Raw genomic sequence first — 22098 nt, 5'->3', positions numbered from 1 at the left:
AATCTTAGTGAAACAGATAGTAGGTTATTTTCCCAATTAGCTTACATATCTGTGGATGACTGCTACCTATGACCAGAATGGGAAAATCTAGCATCAATACTAATCCAATTTTTTGTTTTTATCAATGTAAATACTAAGAAAGCTTGTTTTTATAAGTCCGTGGTAATGGAAAGAGTTTGCCTACGAGTATTATGTAATTCTTTCAATTCTAAATTTTATATCAAAAAATTACATATCTATCATCAAAAGGTATTTTTAATGATCTACCACCTGACATCAGCACTTCCTACAATTTTTTTAAAGCAAAAATGAGCAAAACTATCTGACTTACAAAAGGATTTGTTTGCTAGTGAGTCGTTCACATCAGGAAGTGTCTCTTTATTTTCTGCTGTGGAGCTTTTACACTGGGGAGCAACTCACCATGGTGGCTGAGATTCCTAGTGGGTGAGCAGAGGTTAATTGGGAGAGGGGAGGTGTGAATCAGGAGCAGGTATTTCCATCAGAGATGTTCCCAGAAGATGAATTTCAGTAAAGAATACATGGGGAGGTAGAGGAACTGAATACTGACTTCCCTTAAAAACAAAGAAGCCATGCTCTCATATCCCTCGAAGGGCTTTGCATGTCCATGTACCCTAGCTTTAAGACCACTGCTTTAGAGAACAGCCTTCATTAAATGTCTAGTTGTTCTGAAATGCTATTTTGCTCTGAGTTCATCTCCATTTCCTTATGGACACAGTCATTTGTCTTTTCTTTTATTAATCTCTTGCTTTAGCCCACTTTTCCTTACCAGGGAGGGTAAAAATGCATCTTCCATCTGCAGGTCATCTGATCAAGTTCTTTCCCTAAGAAGTTCAAGACGTCAAGCTCACTGCGACTGAAGACCCTGGGCTCTTAGATAGTATTTTATACTATTTTATTCCAATAGTAAGAAATACTGCCTTCAGCAATGTGGTGATTTGCCCTGAATTTTCCAGGTTGGAAGTTTCTACCAATCAAGTCCTCAATAATTGCTAAATGACCCCTTTACTCAGTGCTGCTGAATCCTATCTTAAGTTCCCTGATGTGTTGGCATGCTGATGCTTGCTTGTGTGCTCAGCTTGCCTTCCCTTGCCTCTTGCATAATAAGACTCCTCTCTTCCTAGTTCTATGTCTAATCAGGGAAAATGAATGCTTAAATCTATTGTGCTTAGGCTTGAATTTTTTTCTTTAGTATGTTTATTAGAGTCTTTGTGACTTCAGATAACTGAGACCATCCTGATTCATTAATTATTCCCCTTGTAGGTGAGGCATTTTCCCTACCTCCATACTCTTGAAACTCGGTTATATAACAGTGCATCATGCTCAGCAAGCTTAAATCCACAAGGGTGGCTTGAAGGGTTAAAAGGAATATCATTACATCTGGAACACTGGTTTTGTGATTAGAAATGGGTGGAATATTAAATCTCACCCCTCCTAAACTTATCAAAGAAATTAAAAAATGTGGAGCCTTCTAGGTTTCTCTGTTTTGACTTCTGAGCCATCCGAGTTGGAAGAAGCAGGACCATCCTCCACCCAGAACAGTTTTCTTCCAGACTTAACTAGAAAGTACCTCTAAAATCTCCCTTGCTGATTCCTCCCCACATCTTCTCACCCTTGTCTTGGCTAAGAAGGAATTTCTGAGACAAAGTATTTCAGTATTTCCAAGGACCAGAAGTATTTTTTTCTCAGAGCTGTGGTTAATCCTTTATAAGATTTTATGATTTTCTATTTATCATCATTAATACCTTTTCTAATACCTGATAGGTGCAATGCCCCACGAAGCCCATATCTACACAATAGAAAGGGAAAGAAGGAACTGGTGATTTTCTGGCAAATTTAGGGGTTGATTTCAGAGAATTCTGGTTTCCCTGTATCTCCCAACCCCTGCCCCAAATTTGGTCAAATGGGCTATATTTTGGTGAAGTTCTATCAAAGCCATCATTGGCTACTGATGACCTCTAAATCAGTTAGATAGTGATGGGTGACGGTCTGGCTTTGATCCTTTGACTTCTCAGCTTGGGACTCCCCTTTTGCATCCAGAGGCATTCTGGGACAGTGAGCCCTTATCTGAATTTCCTTTTCTCCTTGGCTGGCTCTGCAAGAACTGCGAAATGGAGGAACTGTTCCAAGAACAAATCTCAGTTGTGTTTTTAATGGGAGAGAAAGTAAAAGGTAGATAGCCTGAGGGGGGCATGCCTTCTTCCAAGAGCAATACTCCAGAGCCCCACTGCAACAATCCCCTGACAGCACAAATTTTGCTTAAGAAGAGTCTTATTTGTGATCTGGTCAGGAGGCCCAGTTATGGGAAGTGCAAGAGGAAATCGCATTTAATGCTGTACATAATCAGTAAGTCATGATGGTATAATAGAAAAGACATGGGCTTTGGAATCACACAGTGCTCACTGGTAAACACCTTAGGTCATTTTCTTAGCCTTTCTGAGACTCAGTTTATTCATCAGTAAAACAAGAATAATAAGTAGGTGGACCTTCAAACATTGTGTGAAAATTAACTATGTATGTACATGGCCTAGCATCATATCTGGCATATTGTAGTGCCAATCAATGTTTATTCTTCTCCTGCCCATCGTCTCACCTATAGTAAAGGAAAGCAGTAAAGTGATGAACTTTGGGGATTATTTCTTGATTTTAGTTGCTCACACTATTGCTATCCCCTGTTACCACAGGTAATCAAGAAGCATGGGTAGTCAGTATTTGGCATAGTGACCTATTCTCGCAAAGTAATGCAAGTTCGTGTTTTTCTTCCTCATTAAATGGACAAATGTAGCAACTTCTTTTTTTTAATTTCAGTGACAAAATGTTCCCAGCCTTTGGGTTCGGTGCCAGGATACCCCCAGAGTACACGGTGAGTGAGTGTTTTGCTATAAACAAAGGATGAGTTGGGTTTCCCTCACAGGAGTCTCACTCTTTCGACCTTTGATATAATTATGTAAGGGCCCAAAGAGGCAGAAGTGGTCTTCAGAACCAGTGAGATTAGCTCCTCAGAGCCTCTGTTTTGATGACAGCCAATCTCCTGGTATTCTGGATTGGCCTTCTCAGAGTCATTTCCAAATGAAGTGTTCCATTGTTTAGCTTCTTACAGACATAGTCAGAGACTGTGAAAACACTCGGAAGTTGATCTCCAGTGGCTCAGAACCCATGTATTCAGATCTCCCCTGGAGAAAGACCCTATTGACCATGTTGACAGTGAAAGTCCATGACAGTGAGGTCTACAGACTCCCTCATCCCAAGTCCCTAAGCACCAGTCTTTTGTGGGAGACACAGAAAAATCCTGAAGAAAGCGCTGCTCGGGCTCAGAGACTCTGGAGTTGAAAGGCTCATGTAAAGACACTGGGATCCTATTTGGTCTCGATGCCAATTTCTCACAAAGAAGGCAGAGACGTACGTGGAGAGATTTGTGCTGCAGTGGAACTGAGGCAGTCTCCTATGGTATACCAGATGGCCCTGTGGGATACTCTCCACAGGGGACTCAGCCTCCCAGGTGGGAGAACCTTGGAGAGGAACAAGGCTCCTACTGCGGCCTCAGGAAGCCTCTGAGGTCCCAGCTAAGTGCAAGCAATACCGCCCAGTCATCAATTTCTCTTTTACTGACCTTGTCTGAGCTGAACAGCAGGAGGCAGATGCCAACTTTTGCTTCCACCCCAGAGCCATCAGACCAAGGGCCTTCAGTGAAAGAGGGAGTTCACCTCCCTTTTCCTGCTGGAGTGAGAGATGACGGAGTAGCCTGTCTCCCTGACCTGTCCTCCTCCTTGTTTGCTTTGTAGCCCACACTGGCCTTCCTGCTGACCATGCTACAGAATTCTAGAAGCATTTGTCGGAAATCAGTACATGGTGGGGGAAGAATATAGAACAAGAGTTGTTGACTGGTGGCCTGTAGACATTAGGCCATATTCTATTTGACACACAGTTTTTTTTAAGAATTAGACAATTTCATATAAAATGTCAGATTTCTGGCTTCTCTGGAAAAACTGAAAGGCCTGATAACACTAAAATTCAAAGATTACACATAAAAGTATTAGCCAGAGCTCAGGAGATGCAGTCCCCTTCAGACGGGGTATCAGTTCCTGAATGTGGGCAGGTGGGTGCCCACCTTCCTCACAGAGGTGCTGAGCCTCGAGCCTGGAATGCACCTGGACAACCACCAGTCCAGCTGCCCTGAGATGCTTGAGTGTCCTCCTCACATCACCCCAGACAGCCTTCCGGTCTCAGCTTGACCCAGCGGGGCTGAGGACAAAGGTGTGCAGCATACCTGGCTCCAGGCCTTTCTGTCCTCATCCCTGACATCTGCCTGGTCACCCTCCTGAAGCAACTTCTTCTTCGTGCTGTTTGCTAAAGTCCTGATCCCCTGGCTCCACTCTGACTGGCAGCTAACTTATTCCTGCTGCCCTAACAGGCACCCCTCACGTATTCTCACTCTGCTTCCCCAAAGCCATTCAGATACCCTTTTCCATGCCTCATCTCCCCTCTGCCCCAGACAGGCCCTGATGGTCTCAGCAACTCAGGTGCCCCCCAGAGTGTTTACAAAATTACCATGACTTACTTCTTGAGGATAAAATCTCAGTTTGCATTGAAACTGAGCCACAAGTACCTCCGCCTTAGTTTGTGCTCTACTGGGACCTTGCGACAGGGATTTGGAGGCAAGTAGTTTATTTGAGAGGTGGAGGAAACCTCAGTAGAGAGTGGGGAAATGGAGAGAAATCAACATAGGGTTTACTAACAAGCCATTACCAGCATGGACAGCCAGAGCTGAACCCGGGAGACAATGCAGAGCGCACACAGACCCCAAGGGGTAAGAGACCTGGGATATTGACACACCACCTCCCATCAGACCATGATGAAGAGCTACTCCCTGGGGACATTACTCCCAGGGGACATTAATTCCCCACCATTTTTAGCCTGTCACTTGGGCAGGCAAAGCAGGCTCTGGAAGCCCAAGAAAAACTTAAGGTAAATAAAGCAGGTGGGATGATTGGCAGTCGGCTGAGTTGCCTGGAAAAGTCAAGGGCAAGGGAGTGTGAGCGAGGCACCAACAGCATCAGCTCTGACCCCCGCTGAGAAAAGAGGGGTCTTTTAACACAATGACCTATTTTCTAGGCCCCAGAGAGTCAGTCCTGTGGGAAATAGCCTTTGAAATAGAAGTCTCAGTAAAATTCCAAGTGACCCAATAAAAATGTATAGATGCCAGGACACCCCTCTTATTTTATCAGGTTTTAGAAAGAAAAAAGTAAACCACATATTATTTGACCTCGTACATATGTCCTGCCAGGTAGAGGAATTTGTGTTGGAATTATTTCTTTATTACTTTTCCAAAAGCAAGAGTCTATTTTTACCTGTATGTATGTGAAAATCCTCCTGCCTGGCAGCTCTGTATACTATGTTAGAATGAGTCTTAAATGTCAACAGCTTTGCTGGAGCCTTTGTAACCATGGCCATGTCAAGCAGACAGCTTAGGTTATTGAGTTATCATTTTTTAATCACTGGCTCCAAATAGAACTCAACCAAATCTAAGCCTCTGGTCTGTGGACACTTCTATCCGGAAGCTATTTGGAGTTACATTTTTATGAAATATTTTCTTGGATTTTTTTTTTTTTCGTATGCCTTATTCTTCTCCTCCTGCCAGCATTTATCTGATTCTAGAAAATCTCCCTGTCACCTCAACTCCACAGGGAGCTTAGAACCCACCCTCCATCTCAGAGTGATTGTGTAAAGGCTTAAAATGGTTCCCGCTGCTTGACACATAATGAATGTAATGAGCATCTGTTGGCAAACTCTAAGCCCCAGTGCCTCCTTACTGGATTAATGTTGTCATTCTCCTTTCTTCCTTTTGTAAATTTTAATTGGTGTCCAGGTATCTCACGACTTCGCAATCAACTTTAATGAAGACAACCCAGAATGTGCAGGTAAATCACAACGTGAAAGGAAGTCAGTGTTTCACAGCCCTTCCCTTCGTACTTTTCCCATTTTAGTTTCTCTCTCCTGATGCAGTATGTCAGTGATGATTGTCCACAGAGGAGAAGTAGGCTCCCTGGACCCAAATAAACACGCTACTCTGAAGGCCATAACAGAGCAGAGACGTAAGAGCTGGAAAAGACAGAATGCAGAAGAGGTCTTGAGCTTAGAGCAAGAATATTGATTCCAATTCTGGATTCTTCTGGCCAAAAACACCCAAAAAACAAAAAAAATTGAGGGAAGGGTCACGTGATGGGCAGTGATGAGGTACCCCTCCTTCTGCTTTCCAAGCTGTCATCAAGTATTTATTTTGCACAACTTCCTCTCTGTGAAGTAATAAGGAAAGGGGGAAGCGTGGAGATCATGTGACACTTTCATGTTGGCAAAGGATATGCCCTCAGCAACTTCAAACAAGTCACTTCATGGTTTTGTGCCAGAAAGAGTCTTCTCAAAGGTTTTGGTCTGTATTATGTTATTTCCAGCTAGAAATTTCCCAAGACATTCCACAAAATGATGATGATGACTATGATGATAAATTGTATCCTAGAATCATTTTTCCTGATTTCTAAATAATAAATAGAGCCAAGTACACCTGTTGCTATGAAAAGGGTAAGACATTTTTGCAGTGGGCTGGTGGAAATGTCTGTGTCTCTCCTCCTTCCTATAGAGGAGGAAGGGGCTGAACAGGATTAATTCAGATCCTGTGGGAGTGTAGAACATCCCGCAGTTTATTTCACATATTTGGCACTAACTGTCCAAGAACATGATATCAATATCCCCGAGTCTGCACGCAACAACCTATGAGACCAGATCTCCATTCTGCCCTTATTCCCTCTCATCATCCCTCACGCCAAGTTTATTACAGTTTAGGCTTCCCTCATCTCAAACCATTCCCTCTCTTCAACTGTAAGAATGGTTTTCCATCAAAGCAGAATGAAGGACATATCCAGTGTTAACCCATTTCACATCTTAGAATTCACCTGCCTGGTATTTTTGGAAGAGAACTCAGACTTGCTTATCTTAGGCAAAACCTCAAAAACCAAAACAGATAAAGAGCTTCTGTTCAGCATCACTTAACTTCAAAACCAGGCTATGTAATGATTTGGCACCTGTCTTTAGAATGGCAGACTTTGGGGCAGGACAAAGAGAATGAAGCATTTTCAGTCATTTTCATACACATTTTGTTACATGCATGTGTATAAAGGCAGAACAGAGCACAACTTGCTCATCCAAGATGCCCAAAATCTGGTTGGCAGGATGTGGAGGGAAAAAAATCACAGGAGGGGCTTTGTGGGTCTCTCTGGCTTAAAACAGGACCAGTGTGCTGTTTCAGGGTAGAAAGGGGTGCAGGAGGATGAGATGAAACAGGGGAAGAGAGAGGTAACACAGGCACAGACACAGAGAGGACCATTTGAACAAAAATCATAGATAATGGGACTGTCTCTGTGGGATCGCAGTTAGAACATTCAGTGTGCAGCCAAGACTTACGCTGGGAGGAGCTACACTAGCAGGGCTGCCTCTTCCAGCAGAGCCCACCCATCATGATCTCTTGGATGGAAGCCCCCCTTAAATGAGGGGTGCCCATGGTGATGGACGTCACTCACCTGTACTACAGTGCCCAGCAGATGACTGTGACCGTCATCTTGCTCATTCATCACACATTTGGGGAGCAGCTGCCATGTGCCCGACCTGCCTCGAGCTCATGAGAAAGAAAGTCACAATTCCTACCCACAAGGACTTTAACATTTGGAGAGATGGTTGTGGGTACACATCCTCACATAGGTGGCCCGGGGTGGTTATACTAGAGTCAACAGGATGGTGTGAAAATGAGAGGGATGTTAAAGCTGTGAGCATGGCCCTTAGAGCCAGACACAACTGGGTGTGAATCCTGAGTCTGCAGCAAACCTCTCTGAGCCTCAGTTTCTTACCTGTAAAATAGGTACGATGTTGGCTTCATTACAATAGGAGGATCTAATGAAATCTATTGTGTAAGGTGAGACATAAGGGAGACATTGGTGGAAATGATCGCTCTTGACTTGAACCTTTAAAGAGAATGATTTCAGACCAAAATGATTTCTCTCTGAATTTTAAGTTGTAGGGTTGCAAAATATTCCCAATATGAATCCCTTATTTTTGAAAGTATAGAAAAAGATTTGGGAATACATAGGTTTGTAACTGACATTTTTTAATGGGTCTAGAATATTCTCTTTGTCATAAAAAGCTTGTTTGTATTCTGTAGCAAACACAATCATTCATTAATAAATTCTTCCCAAGTCAATTTCAAAAAAAAATAAGTAAAATGAATAAAGAAAATTATTTTAGTGGGAGTGGAGGCAGAGATACCAGCCCAGATGTGGTATTTTCTTTTTTATCTTAAGAACATAGATGTGCTATTGATAAGGACTATTTGGGGGAAGTTAATGCTTCATTTGTGTGTGTGTGTGTGTGTGTGTGTGTTTGATTATAAATATATTTAGGGGGACTATTTAGCTATTGATCTTTGCCAATTCCACCTCAGGGATTCAAGGAGTTGTGGAAGCCTACCAGAGCTGCCTTCCCAAACTCCAGCTCTATGGCCCCACCAACATCGCTCCCATCATCCAGAAGGTTGCCAAGTCAGCATCAGAGGAGACCAACACTAAGGAGGCATCGGTAAGGAGAGAGGTGGTCTACCTGCTAATGGGCATTTACCCATCCTCACCTGGATACTGGCCATAGCACCCATCCCAATCTGACAATAAATTTGCATTTCTACCTGTGTGAGTTTGAAGAAGTGACTTAACCTTCCCCCAGTCCTCAGTCTCCTCACCTGAAAAATAGGGATAATCATGCCTATCTCTGCTGGATTAACATGAGGCTTAGAGATGACATAACTCAAATGTCTGCAATGTTACCTGAACACAGAAGGCCTTCAACAGGGAAAGCCACTATATTCACTGGAGTGTAGGTCATCCTCATAAAACTCATACTCACCTTCAGTTCCTAGGAAGGAAAAAAACTGTCCAAAACTAAGCATGCTTTCCAGTGTACCCAGACTACAGATGGAAGTGAAGTAAAACAATGGGTTATTCTTCCACCTGGTAGTCAAGTGAAGTAACACACAACATCACAGTGAAGGTTTATTTCAGGTCCTATTAGTGGTTTTCTTAAGAAAAATGCAAACCAAGGTTACAAGGCCAAATAGAGTTTGTTTTTTTCCCCTAATATATTAGCCTTAAATATATTGCTGTAATAGCTTTTCTATGCATCATTTTTCAATACCGTCATTATGTCCTATGTCCTTTTTTAGCTGTATGGCATTTTCTCAGATTTAGCAGAATATTGCTAATGTCTGAAATTTTCTCTGTGATTTTATCCTGGGTTCCAAGACACTGAATTTGCATGAAGAATATGATATGCTGCTCCCTTACCTTCTTGTGTGAGCTCATCTGACCCCCTTGCCCTGTGCCTGTGTTCTCAGCTTCTCTTTTGTTAGGATGGGCTGGACCACACTCCCGTCTCATGGCGACCTCTGCTCTATGCACTGCAGCACACACCTCCCAACTATTAGGGACACTGACCTCATACTTATATTCCCTTTCTCACCTCATCACCTATTTTTCCCTTTCTACTGAAGACTCATTCCTATTAGCAAATAAAGCATGTTACAATATCTCTTGTTTCGGTTCAAAACTCTCTCTCAGCACTTTACCCTTTAGGTACTGTCCCTCATTTTACTCTCTTTTACAGCAAAATTCATTGAAAGAACTGCCCATATTCACTGCCTCCATCTCTCCTCCCATTGACCCTTCCACCTGTACCACCCAAACTTTGCTCCCCAACACCCCTGTGAAGACCATGTTTGTCAAAGTCAATAGCATCTCCATCTTGCCAAACCCACAGAGGCCTTGAAGCAAATCTGAATCCTCTCAGATGCAAGATTTAGGCATAAGGTTGGACAGGATCAGTATTTAATTTTATTTTTAACCTTTTTTTAAATCACCAGGACTTCAAATTCAAATACTTCAAATAATACCTTGCTCAGAAACCAAATACATAAAATAGATTTTAAGAAAACAGACTATTTTTTCTAAATATGGGCTGAAGGATGGGGTCCAAACTTGTCTATTCTCCTTGACTCCCTTTATACCCAAGAGCATCCAAGGCATCCCTAGGGCTCCCCGGAGCCCAGTTTGAACCATCTCAGCCTCCCTGGGGTACCAGGACTCACAGGAGTAAAGAGAATCTGACATAGGTCTGAGTTCTGGACTAATACAAACCAGCATGAGGTTTTGGCTATTACTCACTCCTCCAGGGACAGATGTGTCTGCTCTGAAAGGACAGGTCAGGAAACAGTACTGGAAGCGTCTAATCCACATATCCCCAAATAACTCACTCCTATAGGCCAGGAACACTGATGCTTTCCCCCAGAGGTTTCCATTATCTTTCGAACAGTGTGTGGTCTAGGGCCCCTTGTTATCACTGATTGCTAAGGGTCCTAACCTTGAACCTTGTAGGCAAGTGGTGCCAGGAAGTCTGTGGCTGTAGGATTTTCTCCTCAGTTTTGTGGAACTCTTCTAGAAAGAAAAAAGTGTCCTCTCCTTATGTAAGCAGGACCTCAAGTACATTCAAAGACTATAATATTTCACCCATGAGCACTTTCCTAGCCTGACTTTGGAAGCAAATGTTACTGCGACCTTTATTGGAAATTTCCATCAGTGTTTTGATCCAACAGTCTTCAGCCTATTACCTTTAGCTAGATTAAACCTGGAAGGATCAGGTTCTAGAAACTTGACAGTCTCTTCAGACCAGAGCTTCTTAACCGTTTTTGTTCCATGGACACCATTAGCAGCTGGTGAAGCCCATGGACCCCTCCTCAGAAGGGCCTTTAAATGCACAAAATAAAACATATGTTATAAAATAAACCAAGTATATTGAAATGCAGTTAGCAAAATATCTTTAAATGTTACATAGAAGCATCATAAATATAGTAATAAAATTAAATTATGAGAATTTGTGGCTGGCCTAATAATTCTGTAATTTCTAAGTAGTGTTGAATGTAAATGACACGTTGAGATATTTGCAAACACTGTAAGATAACAGGAACGTATTCTGTGATTTCTATTAGTGACTCAGTCACAAGTACAGTTAAAACTAATTTTATTTGTTAATTATATTTAGAATTGAAAAAAATGATAAGTTTTAGTTAGAGGTTAGTGAAAATAAAACTTTAATTTACCCCAGCTGAACAGACTGCCTGAATTCTTTCAACTCAACAGTCCGCAAGTCTAGGTTAAGAGCCCCTGCTCTAAATGAAAAGCCAGCCACATTCTGCAACCTGTTTTTCAGTGGCTTGCTAGGTAAGAATGGCTTTTACATTTTTAAATGGTTGAAAAAAATCAAAAGGAGAATAATATTTCATGGCACACAAAAGTTATATGACATTCAAACTTGTGTCCATCAGTAAAGTTTTAACGGAACCCAGCCATGAACATTCCTATCAAGCACTGTCTATGGCTGTTTTCATTCTAACAGGCAGAGTTATGTCATTGCCACAGACATCATTATGGCCTGCAGAGCCTAAAGTATTTATTATAGCCCCTTTACAGAAAATATTTTGCCAACGTCCGCTCTAGACCACAACAACTCTAAACTTTCTTGATGTGGTCGTGTGACTGTCAGGTTGTTTGCTCCTGTGGGTATTGTAGGGGGCAGGTAGAGGAGATCTGTGCCCTGGACCATGAAGGTCGAATCAGACAGGAGTTAGGGGAGGGTGGGGAGTGGACGATGAGGGCACAGAAGTGTGATTCACTCACAAGCCCACCTGATCAGGAATCAGGATGAGTCTCCATCCAGGTGTGGCACCTGCCATGGCCTCTAAGGCACACCCTGGGAAGAGTCATTTCTGGTTTCCTACACTGCTTCCCTCCAGCCCCAGGCCACCAAGCTGCCTCCTTCTGTGCCTTCTCCTTGCAACTCCCTAGTTCCTCAATCACTTCACCCAACTGAAATCTTCCTCCAAATTCCCAGGCCACCTTCTCTGTGAATGTATAAGACTTAAAAAGCATAGGTATGGATGAAAATTGACAATTCGAATGAATTTGAAAATTGATCAACTAGAACTAGGGGTGGGTAGTTAGTGGACATGGAACAGAATTAGTCATATATATATATATATATATATATTTGTTTGTTTGTTTGTTTGTTTTTGTCTGCATTGGGTCTTCATTGCTGTGCACGGGCTTTCTCTAGTTGCGGTGAGCGGGGGCTACTCTTCGTTGAGGTGCTCAGGCTTCTCATTGTCATGGCTTCTCATTGCAGAGCACAGGCTCTAGGCTTCAGTAGTTGTGGCATGTGGGCTCAGTAGTTGTGGCTTGCAGGCTCTAGAGCTCAGGCTCAGTAGTTGTGGTGCACGGGCTTAGTTGCTCTGCAGCATGTGGGATCTTCCCAGGCCAGGGCTCGAATCTGTGTCCCCTGCAATGGCAGGCAAATTCTTAACCACTGCACCACCAGGGAAGCCCCAGAATTAGTCTTTATATTAAACTGTATGGAAAGCATTCAGGACATGTGATTGTCTTCATCAGAGTGTGAATTTCTCTTCTCTCTAATTGCATTTTTGACTGAGTTGTTTTGTTTAAAAACATTTTTTTCAGACTCACAGAGAAAAATGGGAACTCTTTAGCACTGCCAGCCTATATGCAGCTTTCTAAGTGTGAATCTCAAAAACAGATGTTTTCAACATGTGACTATTCTACCTAGCCTTTCACCTTTGAAATGTGGCAACTTGGAATGGTTTCATCATCCCACATTTATTCCCTGTAGATGTAGAACATATTGCAAAGATTACATTAGAAATTCTTTTGGGTTTGGCATGAGCAGCATCTCAGTGACCTCCTTCCCTCCCCTCTCACCTGAGAGACTGTCATGATGCCTCTAACGACTAAGGACAGTGACGTCCTCCACTGGACCTTCCCTCTCCAGACCCCGTAACCCTTCCCAAGCCCTTCCTGTGCTGATGAGCATGGAGCCTTCTCTCCAATCTCCATCTCAGATGAGTCACCCACCAGCCTGTCCAACCAGGACTTAGAGCAGGAAGAGTCTTCTGCCCACATCCTTGGAGAAGGGCAGCCACCTGCAGGCCACTCATTAGCCCAGGGCACACAGCCTTCAGAGGGAGAGACTGTGACCCTTGCCTTTTCTAGCAGGGCTTTAGCACAGCGCCATCCACTAGAAATACAGTGAGAGGCATGCAGAGATTTTAAATTCTCCAGTAGCCACATTTTAAAAAGTGAATAGAAGCAGGGAAATTAATTTTAATAATATATTTTATTTAACCCAGTATAACTAAAACATTATCATCTTAAGAGGTATTCCATATAAAAATTATTAATAAAATATTATACATTCTTTTTTTTTGTACTAAGTCTTCAAACTCCAGTGTGTATTTTATACTCACGTCATCTCAATTTGGATGCTAAATTACCATGGAAAATACTTGATCCTTATATAGATTTTATAAGTTGGTAATTGAGAAAGTGGATTCACTTATTTATAGTTGTTACAAACGTACTTAAAAGATTTCCAATAACTCAATCGGGTATCCACTTTTTAAAGTTAAATTTAAATTCATTCAAATGAAATAAAATGAAAATTTCTGTTTCTCCATTGCTTTCACCACATTGCAAGGGCACCATAGTTACATGGAGCTGGTGGCTATTGTAAATATTAGGCAGCTCGGCTTTAGACTCTTGCAAATCTCCAAGCTGAAGAGGACCGTATGAATGATCTAGCCCCACCCCTCATTTGAGAGATGAAGAGGCTGAGACCCAGAGGAGTTAAGGGAAAATTCCCAGCATCTCAGAGCAAGAGGCTTTGAAGCCAGCCCCCCTGACTCTTCTGCTGCTCTGTCTACACCCTGTGCTTTGTAACCATCACTAAGGTGATTATTAGAATTAACCTGCAATTACTGTGCCTGCCTTTAAGCTCCATTCATCCTAAGTCTTCAGTGTTTAGGGTTGTCAACACGGGCACTCAGGAAAAGTCAGTTGTCATTTGCTGTGGTCAGTATGCACCGGAGCCGCCGGAGTGTGTAACTGGCTTTGTCCTTGTCTCTCCCACCTCTCCATCCCCATCGTCTCCTGGTGTCCCACCGATGGCAGCAATACTTCATCCTGCTGATCCTGACTGACGGGGTCATCACAGACATGGCCGACACGAGGGAGGCCATCGTCCATGCCTCCCACCTCCCCATGTCGGTCATCATCGTGGGAGTGGGCAACGCAGACTTCAGTGACATGCAGATGCTGGACGGTGACGACGGGATTCTGAGGTCGCCTAAGGGAGAGCCCGTCCTTCGCGACATCGTCCAGTTCGTGCCCTTCAGGAACTTCAAACACGTACGTATATCTCAGGGGCTTCCCCTGGGAGAGCAGAAGCCCCCCCCCCCCTTTTTCCACCAGTGTTCGTAGTGAAGCAATGCCAGCTGTCCCTGCCTGGGCCAGGCCGATTCCCACCCAGGACATGTAGAGCTTGGCTTGCTGGAGAAAGAAGTATAACCTGAGTCAGTCATGCTAACTATGTGGCCAACATTTCATTGGAGCTTGGCCTCATCCACAGAATTTAGGGTCTCCAGTGTACCCAGGACTGCCATGTACAGTTGGGCAGGTTGTTCCCTGCTCAAGGTTGCCTGGCTGAAGTAGCAAAGAGCTGAAATTCGGCCTTGGTTCTCCTTGTCAAGCCACGTGCCCTGGCAGAGGTCTGTGTTTGCCTTGGCAAAGTATATTTTCAAAATGATAGAAACATAAATCCTGTATAAACGTACAGTAAGCAGCATCAAAGATTTATTCAATTCATTAATGAGGGAAACAGCAAGATAATAAAGTTAGTTTAAAGGATGATATTAAACAGTTGTTTGTGGTCAATAGGGGAAAATGCTGAAATAAGTTTGCTAAGGCAGAATCAAAACTGGTTCATGACCCACAGGGTTTAAAAAAAAAAAAGTTTTCTGATTCATACAGTTTCCCTCTGGGATGGCCGTGGCCCTGAAGAGCCCTGCAGAGCCTCCCCCACTGTGTCACAGGCAGCCCCCTGTGTTCTTTTGTTCCATGCCCCAGTGAAAGCTCCCACAAGTGTGTGGGCAGTGAGCCTGGGTGACTCACAGAGGGCAACTCTGCTACCGTAGCCCATCTTCAACTTACCCAAGGGGAGGTTTCCAAGCCCCCAAGTTGTCTGCACAGAACAGCAAGGTGGGGCATCCTCTTCAAGTTGGGGTTTGCTGGAGCTGAATCGCCCACAGTTGTGTTCATCATTGAAACCACTTGCTCACATGGTGCCCAAGATGGGGGGAGGGTGTTCTTCCAGACTGTGATGTCCCACCCCGTCTTGTCAGCTTGACAGAAGTACCACAGGACTGACCACCACCTACAGCGTTGCCTGAGTGAAGAGGGCTCCAAGAGCTTCTCCAAACCACCCTCTCCCCGCCCCCTACAGACACACACACACACACATGCCACGGGGCCATGCACTGTTGCAGCCTCCACCCCGCCCCTGCTCTCCCTCACACACCTGCAGAGTGCCTGCTGTGTGCTAGCACTGGCACCACAGTGAGAGGAGGAGCCATGGGGCCCAGCCTCCAGGAATTTACTGGAGAACTGCCCGGTTGGGACACAGGTATCCGCAGAAAACTCACACCAAGCGATCTGTGGGCGATTGAGGTGGGCCACCCTGTGGCTACAAAACTTCGGAGAAGCGGCTGGAGCTGGGACATAAGGAGGACAGACCTTGTAGAGTGGGCAGGGAGGTGAGGGGCACCTGTAACAAGGAAGTGCCTGATCAGGGCGAGGAAGGGGGCTCACTCACTGCCCCGCTGCTCCAGGCTCCCAGCTCCCTGTGGTCCACTAGAGCAGAGTACCAGGAGTTTAACACCCGCCTTAGCTTCCTGAATTTCAAATTAGATTCTGAGAACCATTTCATTATCCAAACTAATCTATTCTGAATTCAATAAACCATAAATAAAACTCAAGGTGAGGCACTGATATCATTTCATATAGCCAGGAACCCATGAATCGCCTTTTTCTGCTCTGCATGATAACTCAGAGCTTCGGACAGGGCAGAGGCTCTGAGCTGTGTGGCTTGGGGCAAGTTACTTAACCTCTCTGTGTCACAGACTTTCATCTGTAAAATGGGGCAAATAACACACACATTGGAAAATTAGAGGTGGGGCTTATATAACGCTCAGCACAGCTCCTGGTGCCTGTAGGTAGTTAATAAATGTGACTTTTATTACTGTTCTTGCCAGCTACTTTCATATTTTTTCTGCCTTATCCCAAGTTAATGGACCTCCAGGCCCTCTCTGCTCCCCAGAACCACCAGCACAGATATGCAAAGGGCAGGAGTATCATTGGGAATTGTGCTGTCCAACACAGTAGCAAAGAGCCACATGTTGTTATTTAAATTTAAATTCATTAAAATTAAATTTAAAAATCAGTTTTTAGTCACACTAACTACATTGCAAGGGCTCAGTGACAGCACGTGTCTGGTGACTACCACATTGGGCAGTGTAACTACAGGATACTTTTATCATCTGAGCAAGTTCTGCTTGACGTACTGTTCAGGAATATTTTTGTCTTCAAATAACAGCAAATCCATCTCACAGTGGATTACATGAGTGGTTCTTAACCAAGGATGATTTTTCTCCCCAGGGGACATTTGGCAATGTCTGGAGACATTTTTGATGGCTACTTGCATCCAGTGGGTAAAGGCCAGGGATGCTAGTAAGCATCCTATGATGCAGAGGGCAGTCCCCACACAAAGAATTATCAAATATATCCAATATATCAAAATTGCAATAGTGCCAAAATTGAGAAACCCTGGATTATATAAGTACAGATATATTTTTCTCGTGTAGCTAGATGTTAGGGGCTGGTGGCTGCTGACATTAGTTTTTTTCAATGATTCAATAGTGTCAGGACCAGCACTTAAGAGATTCTTTTTGTTATTCCCTCACAATGATAAAATGGTTGCCATAGCTCTAGGAATCATATTCTAGTTCAAGGAAAAAAGAAAGAAGAAAGAGAAACAGAGCCAGTGATGTCTGTTAAAGAGCTCCAAGAAACACCCCCCAGGAAACTCCCACTTGGGTCTCAAACAATGAAATTGGATCACATGGCCATCCCTAGATGCCAGGGAGACTGGGAAGTCAAGTCTTTATCTTTCTAAACTTTGTGTGAGCAATGACCAGAGAGAAAAGGGAGGAAATGACTATTGTGTCTTCCCCAGTGTAAAAGTGGGCCATGATCTAACACATGACCCTGAGCAGTTATTTATAAAATAAAAGAGCATTCATGGATACCAATGTCCAACATACTATGGCACCTTCAAAATGTGAGCAGTCGCTTTAGAAACACTCCTCACTGTGTTTTCAGATTGTTTTTAAGGTACGTGTCTCTTATATTTTGAGCCTCCTAAAAACTCTGAGATAGGGGCTTCCCTGGTGGTGCAGTGGTTGAGAATCTGCCTGCCAATGCAGGGGACACGGGTTCAAGCCCAGGTCTGGGAAGATCACACATGCCATGGAGCAACTAGGCCCGTGAGCCACAACTACTGAGCCTGCGCGTCTGGAGCTTGCACTCCGCAACAAGAGAGGCCGTGACAGTGAGAGGCCTGCGCACTGCGATGAAGAGTGGCCCCCCCACTCGCCACAACTAGAGAAAGCCCACGCACAGAAACGAGGACCCAACACAGTCAAAAATAAATAAATAAATAAAAATTAGAAAAAAAAAAAACACTCTGAGATAGAATGAATTCCTGTTCTTTCCTTTCTTGTCTCAGAATATCGGGGCTTAGCAAAGTTGAATGGCTGAGTGACAAGCCACATAGGAAGGAAAGAGCTAGAAACCTCGTCATCTGGCATTTAGTCCAGCCCCCTTTCCTTCAGGACTTTTCCAGAGGGACCTCAAACATTTCTCTCTGCTTCAAATTTTCAACCTCTTCAGTAATTGCTAACAATGAGGTTCAGGCAATCTTATTTGCCCAGTGGCTGGGGAGTTAGTAGTGAGTGCCAGGGTCAGAGGTCAGGCCCAGCTCTGCATGAGTCCAGAGTCCATGCAGAATATCAACCTCTACCTTTCTCTGCCCCAAGGCCTGCAGTGAGTCCATAATGCTGATATAAGAAAGGCTACATAAATTAGCACAGTATTCAAGACTCTCCATCACCTGGCCACAAGCTCATTTTCCAACTGAATGCCCCACCAATCCTGCATCCCCAACACACACACACATACACACACACACACACACACACACACACACACACACTCATGCACTTCCTTTAGAGCCCCATCAGATGACTCACAGTCCCTAGAATGATCAAATGCCAATCCTTTCCTTCTCCCTGTTTCAAAATATACCCAATGTAAATGCCATCTCTTCTTGGAAGCCTTCTGTGATTTCCTCCAAGATGCCTTAGTCTTAGTTTTTTGTGCTCTGGTCACACAGTGTCTGTGACTCCCTAGAGCAGTGCTTCTCAAATTTCAATATGCACAGGAATCACCTAGGCATCAAGTTAAAATGCAGATTCTGATTCATTAGTTCTGGGATGGGTCTAAGATTTTACATTTCTAACAAGCTCCCATTGATGTGATCTGCTGGTCTGTGGGATGTATCATGTTCTGCCTCATAGGAGGGTTAATTTCGGCCCCACCACGCTCCCCTCACATGACTGTAACTTCCTAATGGCAAGAATCATAGACCCTATAAACGCTCGCATAGTGCCTGGAACATAAATAGGTATATGGATTTGAATGTAAATCAGACACAAAACTGCAAGGCAATTCTTTCTGCCATCCAGTGTTCACCCATCCTCAGATATGAATAGTTTTATATTTTGAAACAGACATGAAAAAATGTAATTATGAAATTAAAGGTTCATTTTCCAACAATCTGACAACTCTTGCTTGGAGTAGGCACTGACAAGTACAGAATGAATGATGAATGAATGAATGAATGAATGGGACCAGCTGCTTAGAGCAGGACTCAAGTCTTTTAGGCTGATTTGGGTCAGATTCCCTTGGCCAGGTGCCAAAGTCACTGTGATTTCTTCTTCCCTGCAGGCATCTCCAGCTGCCCTGGCAAAGAGCGTGTTGGCTGAAGTCCCAAACCAAGTCGTGGACTATTACAATGGCAAAGGGATTAAGCCAAAATGTTCATCAGAAATGTATGACTCTTCCCGGACACTGGCTCCATGAAGTCTACACACTTTTACAGAGTCCTTGAATACTATTCCTGCTGATACTTAATACTTCTATTATCCTGTACTTAAAAAGACACAAAGGTACACATTTAAAAATAGCACGTTTTGGTGATTTTTAACTAACTAACAATTTTTTTTGCATGTGTAGCCCTGAGGCCTGGATCTGCTAAGCCCTTGTATTGTTAAAGACTTTTTACAAAGAAACACAGATAATTATAACTTACTCTTTACATTACAGCATGTCGCCTTGATATAAAATGTTATCTGTATCTGTTTTTTATACAGGTTTGTTGAAATTTTGCTAAATTTCTTATTATCTTTACACTGTAAAGCATTTTGAAACATTTCTTGAACGTTGATAGCCAAAACATATTTGGTTTTATCTGCTACAGGATGAGAGACTTTTTAAAATGGCAGATGCATGGACTGTATTTTGCATGTTTAAAATAAAAAAAAAAAAAAACCATGCTCTTTTTGCAGTTGTCGGCCATAATTCTTCCCTGCTGAGAATGGTCCCTCCACTGAAAAAGGGGCTTATCCACCTAGAGGTGGTCTTCTTGAAGTGGGTCTGGGGCACCCAATCCAGCACCTCTCAGACTTCCCTGTGTATACAAATCACCAGAGAATCTTGTTTAAATTTTGACCGTGATGCAATAGGTGTGCATGGGCCCAAGATCCTAGAGCTCTGAGTCCCAGATGATGCCAGTTCAGGCCCCATGTTTATGTCACTCCCTAGGAATGACCTCAAAGTGTCTTCAATAGACCCATGACAGTGGAAACTTGTCAACAGCAAATAGCCATGTATTTTATGAATAAATTTGGTACTTAACGGAATTTTTTCTAAGGCTTATAGTCTTGTTTCTCTTTTCAAGGCAATTTCTGAACAGTGTTCATGTAAGTGACTTGGCCTCAGGTTAGGAATAGCTCTTTCACAGTCCCATAGAAACATGTGGATCATGGTTTTTAACAGACAAGGAATTAAAATACTTAGACCCTGTTCGCCAGAAATAGCTGGTGGTTGTTTCTAACCCAAAACAAGGACATGAGCTTCAATGTCTATGTGCCGGGAACATAGTAAGCAATATGTGTAATGAATAGATAACTATTCAATAGATAGATGCTTAATGAATAAATGGAATACTACTCAAATAAGTGAATGCGTAAAAGAACGAATGAACAGACTTGTTAATGTGCTTCATGATCAACATCAAATCCACTGTAGATTTTTAAAATTTTTTTAACATTTTTATTGAAGTATAGTTGATTTATAATGTTGTGGTAGTTTTAGGTGTACAGCAAAGTGTTTGAGTTTTACATATATATATATATATATATATATATACACACATATCCTTTTTCATGTTCTTTTCCATTATGGTTTATTACAGGAAATTGAATATAGTCCCCTGTGCTGTACAGTAGGTACTTGTTGGTTATCTATTTTATTATATTTTATTTTTTTACATATTTATTGGAGTATAATTGCTTTACAATGGTGTGTTAGTATCTGCTTTATAACAAAGTGAATCAGTTATACATATACATATGTTCCCATATCTCTTCCCTCTTGTGTCTCCCTCCCTCCCACCCTCCCTATCCCACCCCTCTAGGTGGTCACAAAGCACTGAGCTGATCTCCCTGTGCTATGCGGCTGCTTCCCACTAGCTATCTATTTTACGTTTGGTAGTGTATATATGTACATGCCACTCTCTCACTTTGTCACAGCTTACCCTTCCCTCTCCCCATATCCTCAAGTGCATTCTCTAGTAGGTCTGTGTCTTTATTCCCGTCTTACCCATAGGTTCTTCATGACATTTTTTTTTCCTTAGATTCCATATATATGTGTTAGTATACGGTATTTGTCTTTCTCTTTCTGACTTACTTCACTCTGTATGACAGACTCTAGGTCCATCCACCTCACTACAAATTACTCAATTTCGTTTCTTTTTATGGCTGAGTAATATTCCATTGTATATATGTGCCACATCTTCTTTATCCATTCATCCGATGATGGACACTTAGGTTGCTTCCATGTCCTGGCTATTGTAAATAGAGCTGCAATGAACATTTTGGTACATGACTCTTTTTGAATTATGGTTTTCTCAGGGTATATGCCCAGTAGTGGGATTGCTGGGTCATATGGTAGTTCTATTTGTAGTTTTTTAAGGAACCTCCGTATTGTTCTCCACAGTGGCTGTACCAATTCACATTCCCACCAGCAATGCAAGAGTGTTCCATTTTCTGCACCCCCTCTCCAGCATTTATTGTTTCTAGATTTTTTGATGATGGCCATTCTGACCAGTGTGAGATGACATATCATTGTAGTTTTGATTTGCATTTCTCTAATGATTAATGATGTTGAGCATTCTTTCAATGTGTTTGTTGGCAATCTGTTTATCGTCTTCGGAGAAATGTCTATTTAGGTGTTCTGCCCATTTTTGGATTGGGTTGTTTGTTTTTTTGTTATTGAGCTGCATGAACTGCTTGTAGATTTTGGAGATTAATCCTTTGTCAGTTGCTTCATTTGCAAATATTTTCTCCCATTCTGAGGGTTGTCTTTTGGTCTTGTTTATGATTTCCTTTGCTGTGCAAAAGCTGTTAAGTTTCATTAGGTCCCATTTGTTTATTTTTGTTTTTATTTCCATTTCTCTAGGAGGTGGGTTGAAAAGGATATTGCTGTGATTTATGTCGTAGAGTGTTCTGCCTATGTTTTCCTCTAAGAGTTTGATAGTTTCTGGCCTTACATTTGGGTCTTTAATCCATTTTGAGCTTATTTTTGTGTATGGTATTAGGGAGTGTTCTAATCTCATACTTTTACATGTACCTGTCCAGTTTTCCCAGCACCACTTATTGAAGAGGCTGTCCTTTCTCCACTGTATATTCCT

The 22098-nt window shown here is 42.8% G+C and overlaps 1 protein-coding gene across 2 annotated transcripts in view; it reads left to right on the top strand.

The window, feature by feature from the left end:
* Nucleotides 1-19679, top strand: part of CPNE4 (copine 4) — a 581373-nt gene extending 561694 nt beyond the window's left edge. For both annotated transcript variants that reach the window (XM_067737446.1, XM_067737447.1), the window contains exons 12-16: nt 2827-2881; nt 5885-5936; nt 8504-8637; nt 14124-14360; nt 19074-19679. In XM_067737446.1, coding sequence (XP_067593547.1) covers nt 2827-2881; nt 5885-5936; nt 8504-8637; nt 14124-14360; nt 19074-19208 — 613 coding nt within the window. In that variant the 3' untranslated portion in view covers nt 19209-19679. The remainder of the gene's footprint in view (nt 1-2826; nt 2882-5884; nt 5937-8503; nt 8638-14123; nt 14361-19073) is intronic.
* Nucleotides 19680-22098: the final 2419 nt, after the last annotated feature.

Source organism: Pseudorca crassidens, chromosome 5 (assembly GCF_039906515.1).
Source record: "Pseudorca crassidens isolate mPseCra1 chromosome 5, mPseCra1.hap1, whole genome shotgun sequence".
Taxonomy (NCBI): domain Eukaryota; kingdom Metazoa; phylum Chordata; class Mammalia; order Artiodactyla; family Delphinidae; genus Pseudorca; species Pseudorca crassidens.
The sequence above is the reverse complement of the archived record's forward strand: the minus strand, read 5'-3'. Positions and strand labels throughout refer to the sequence as shown.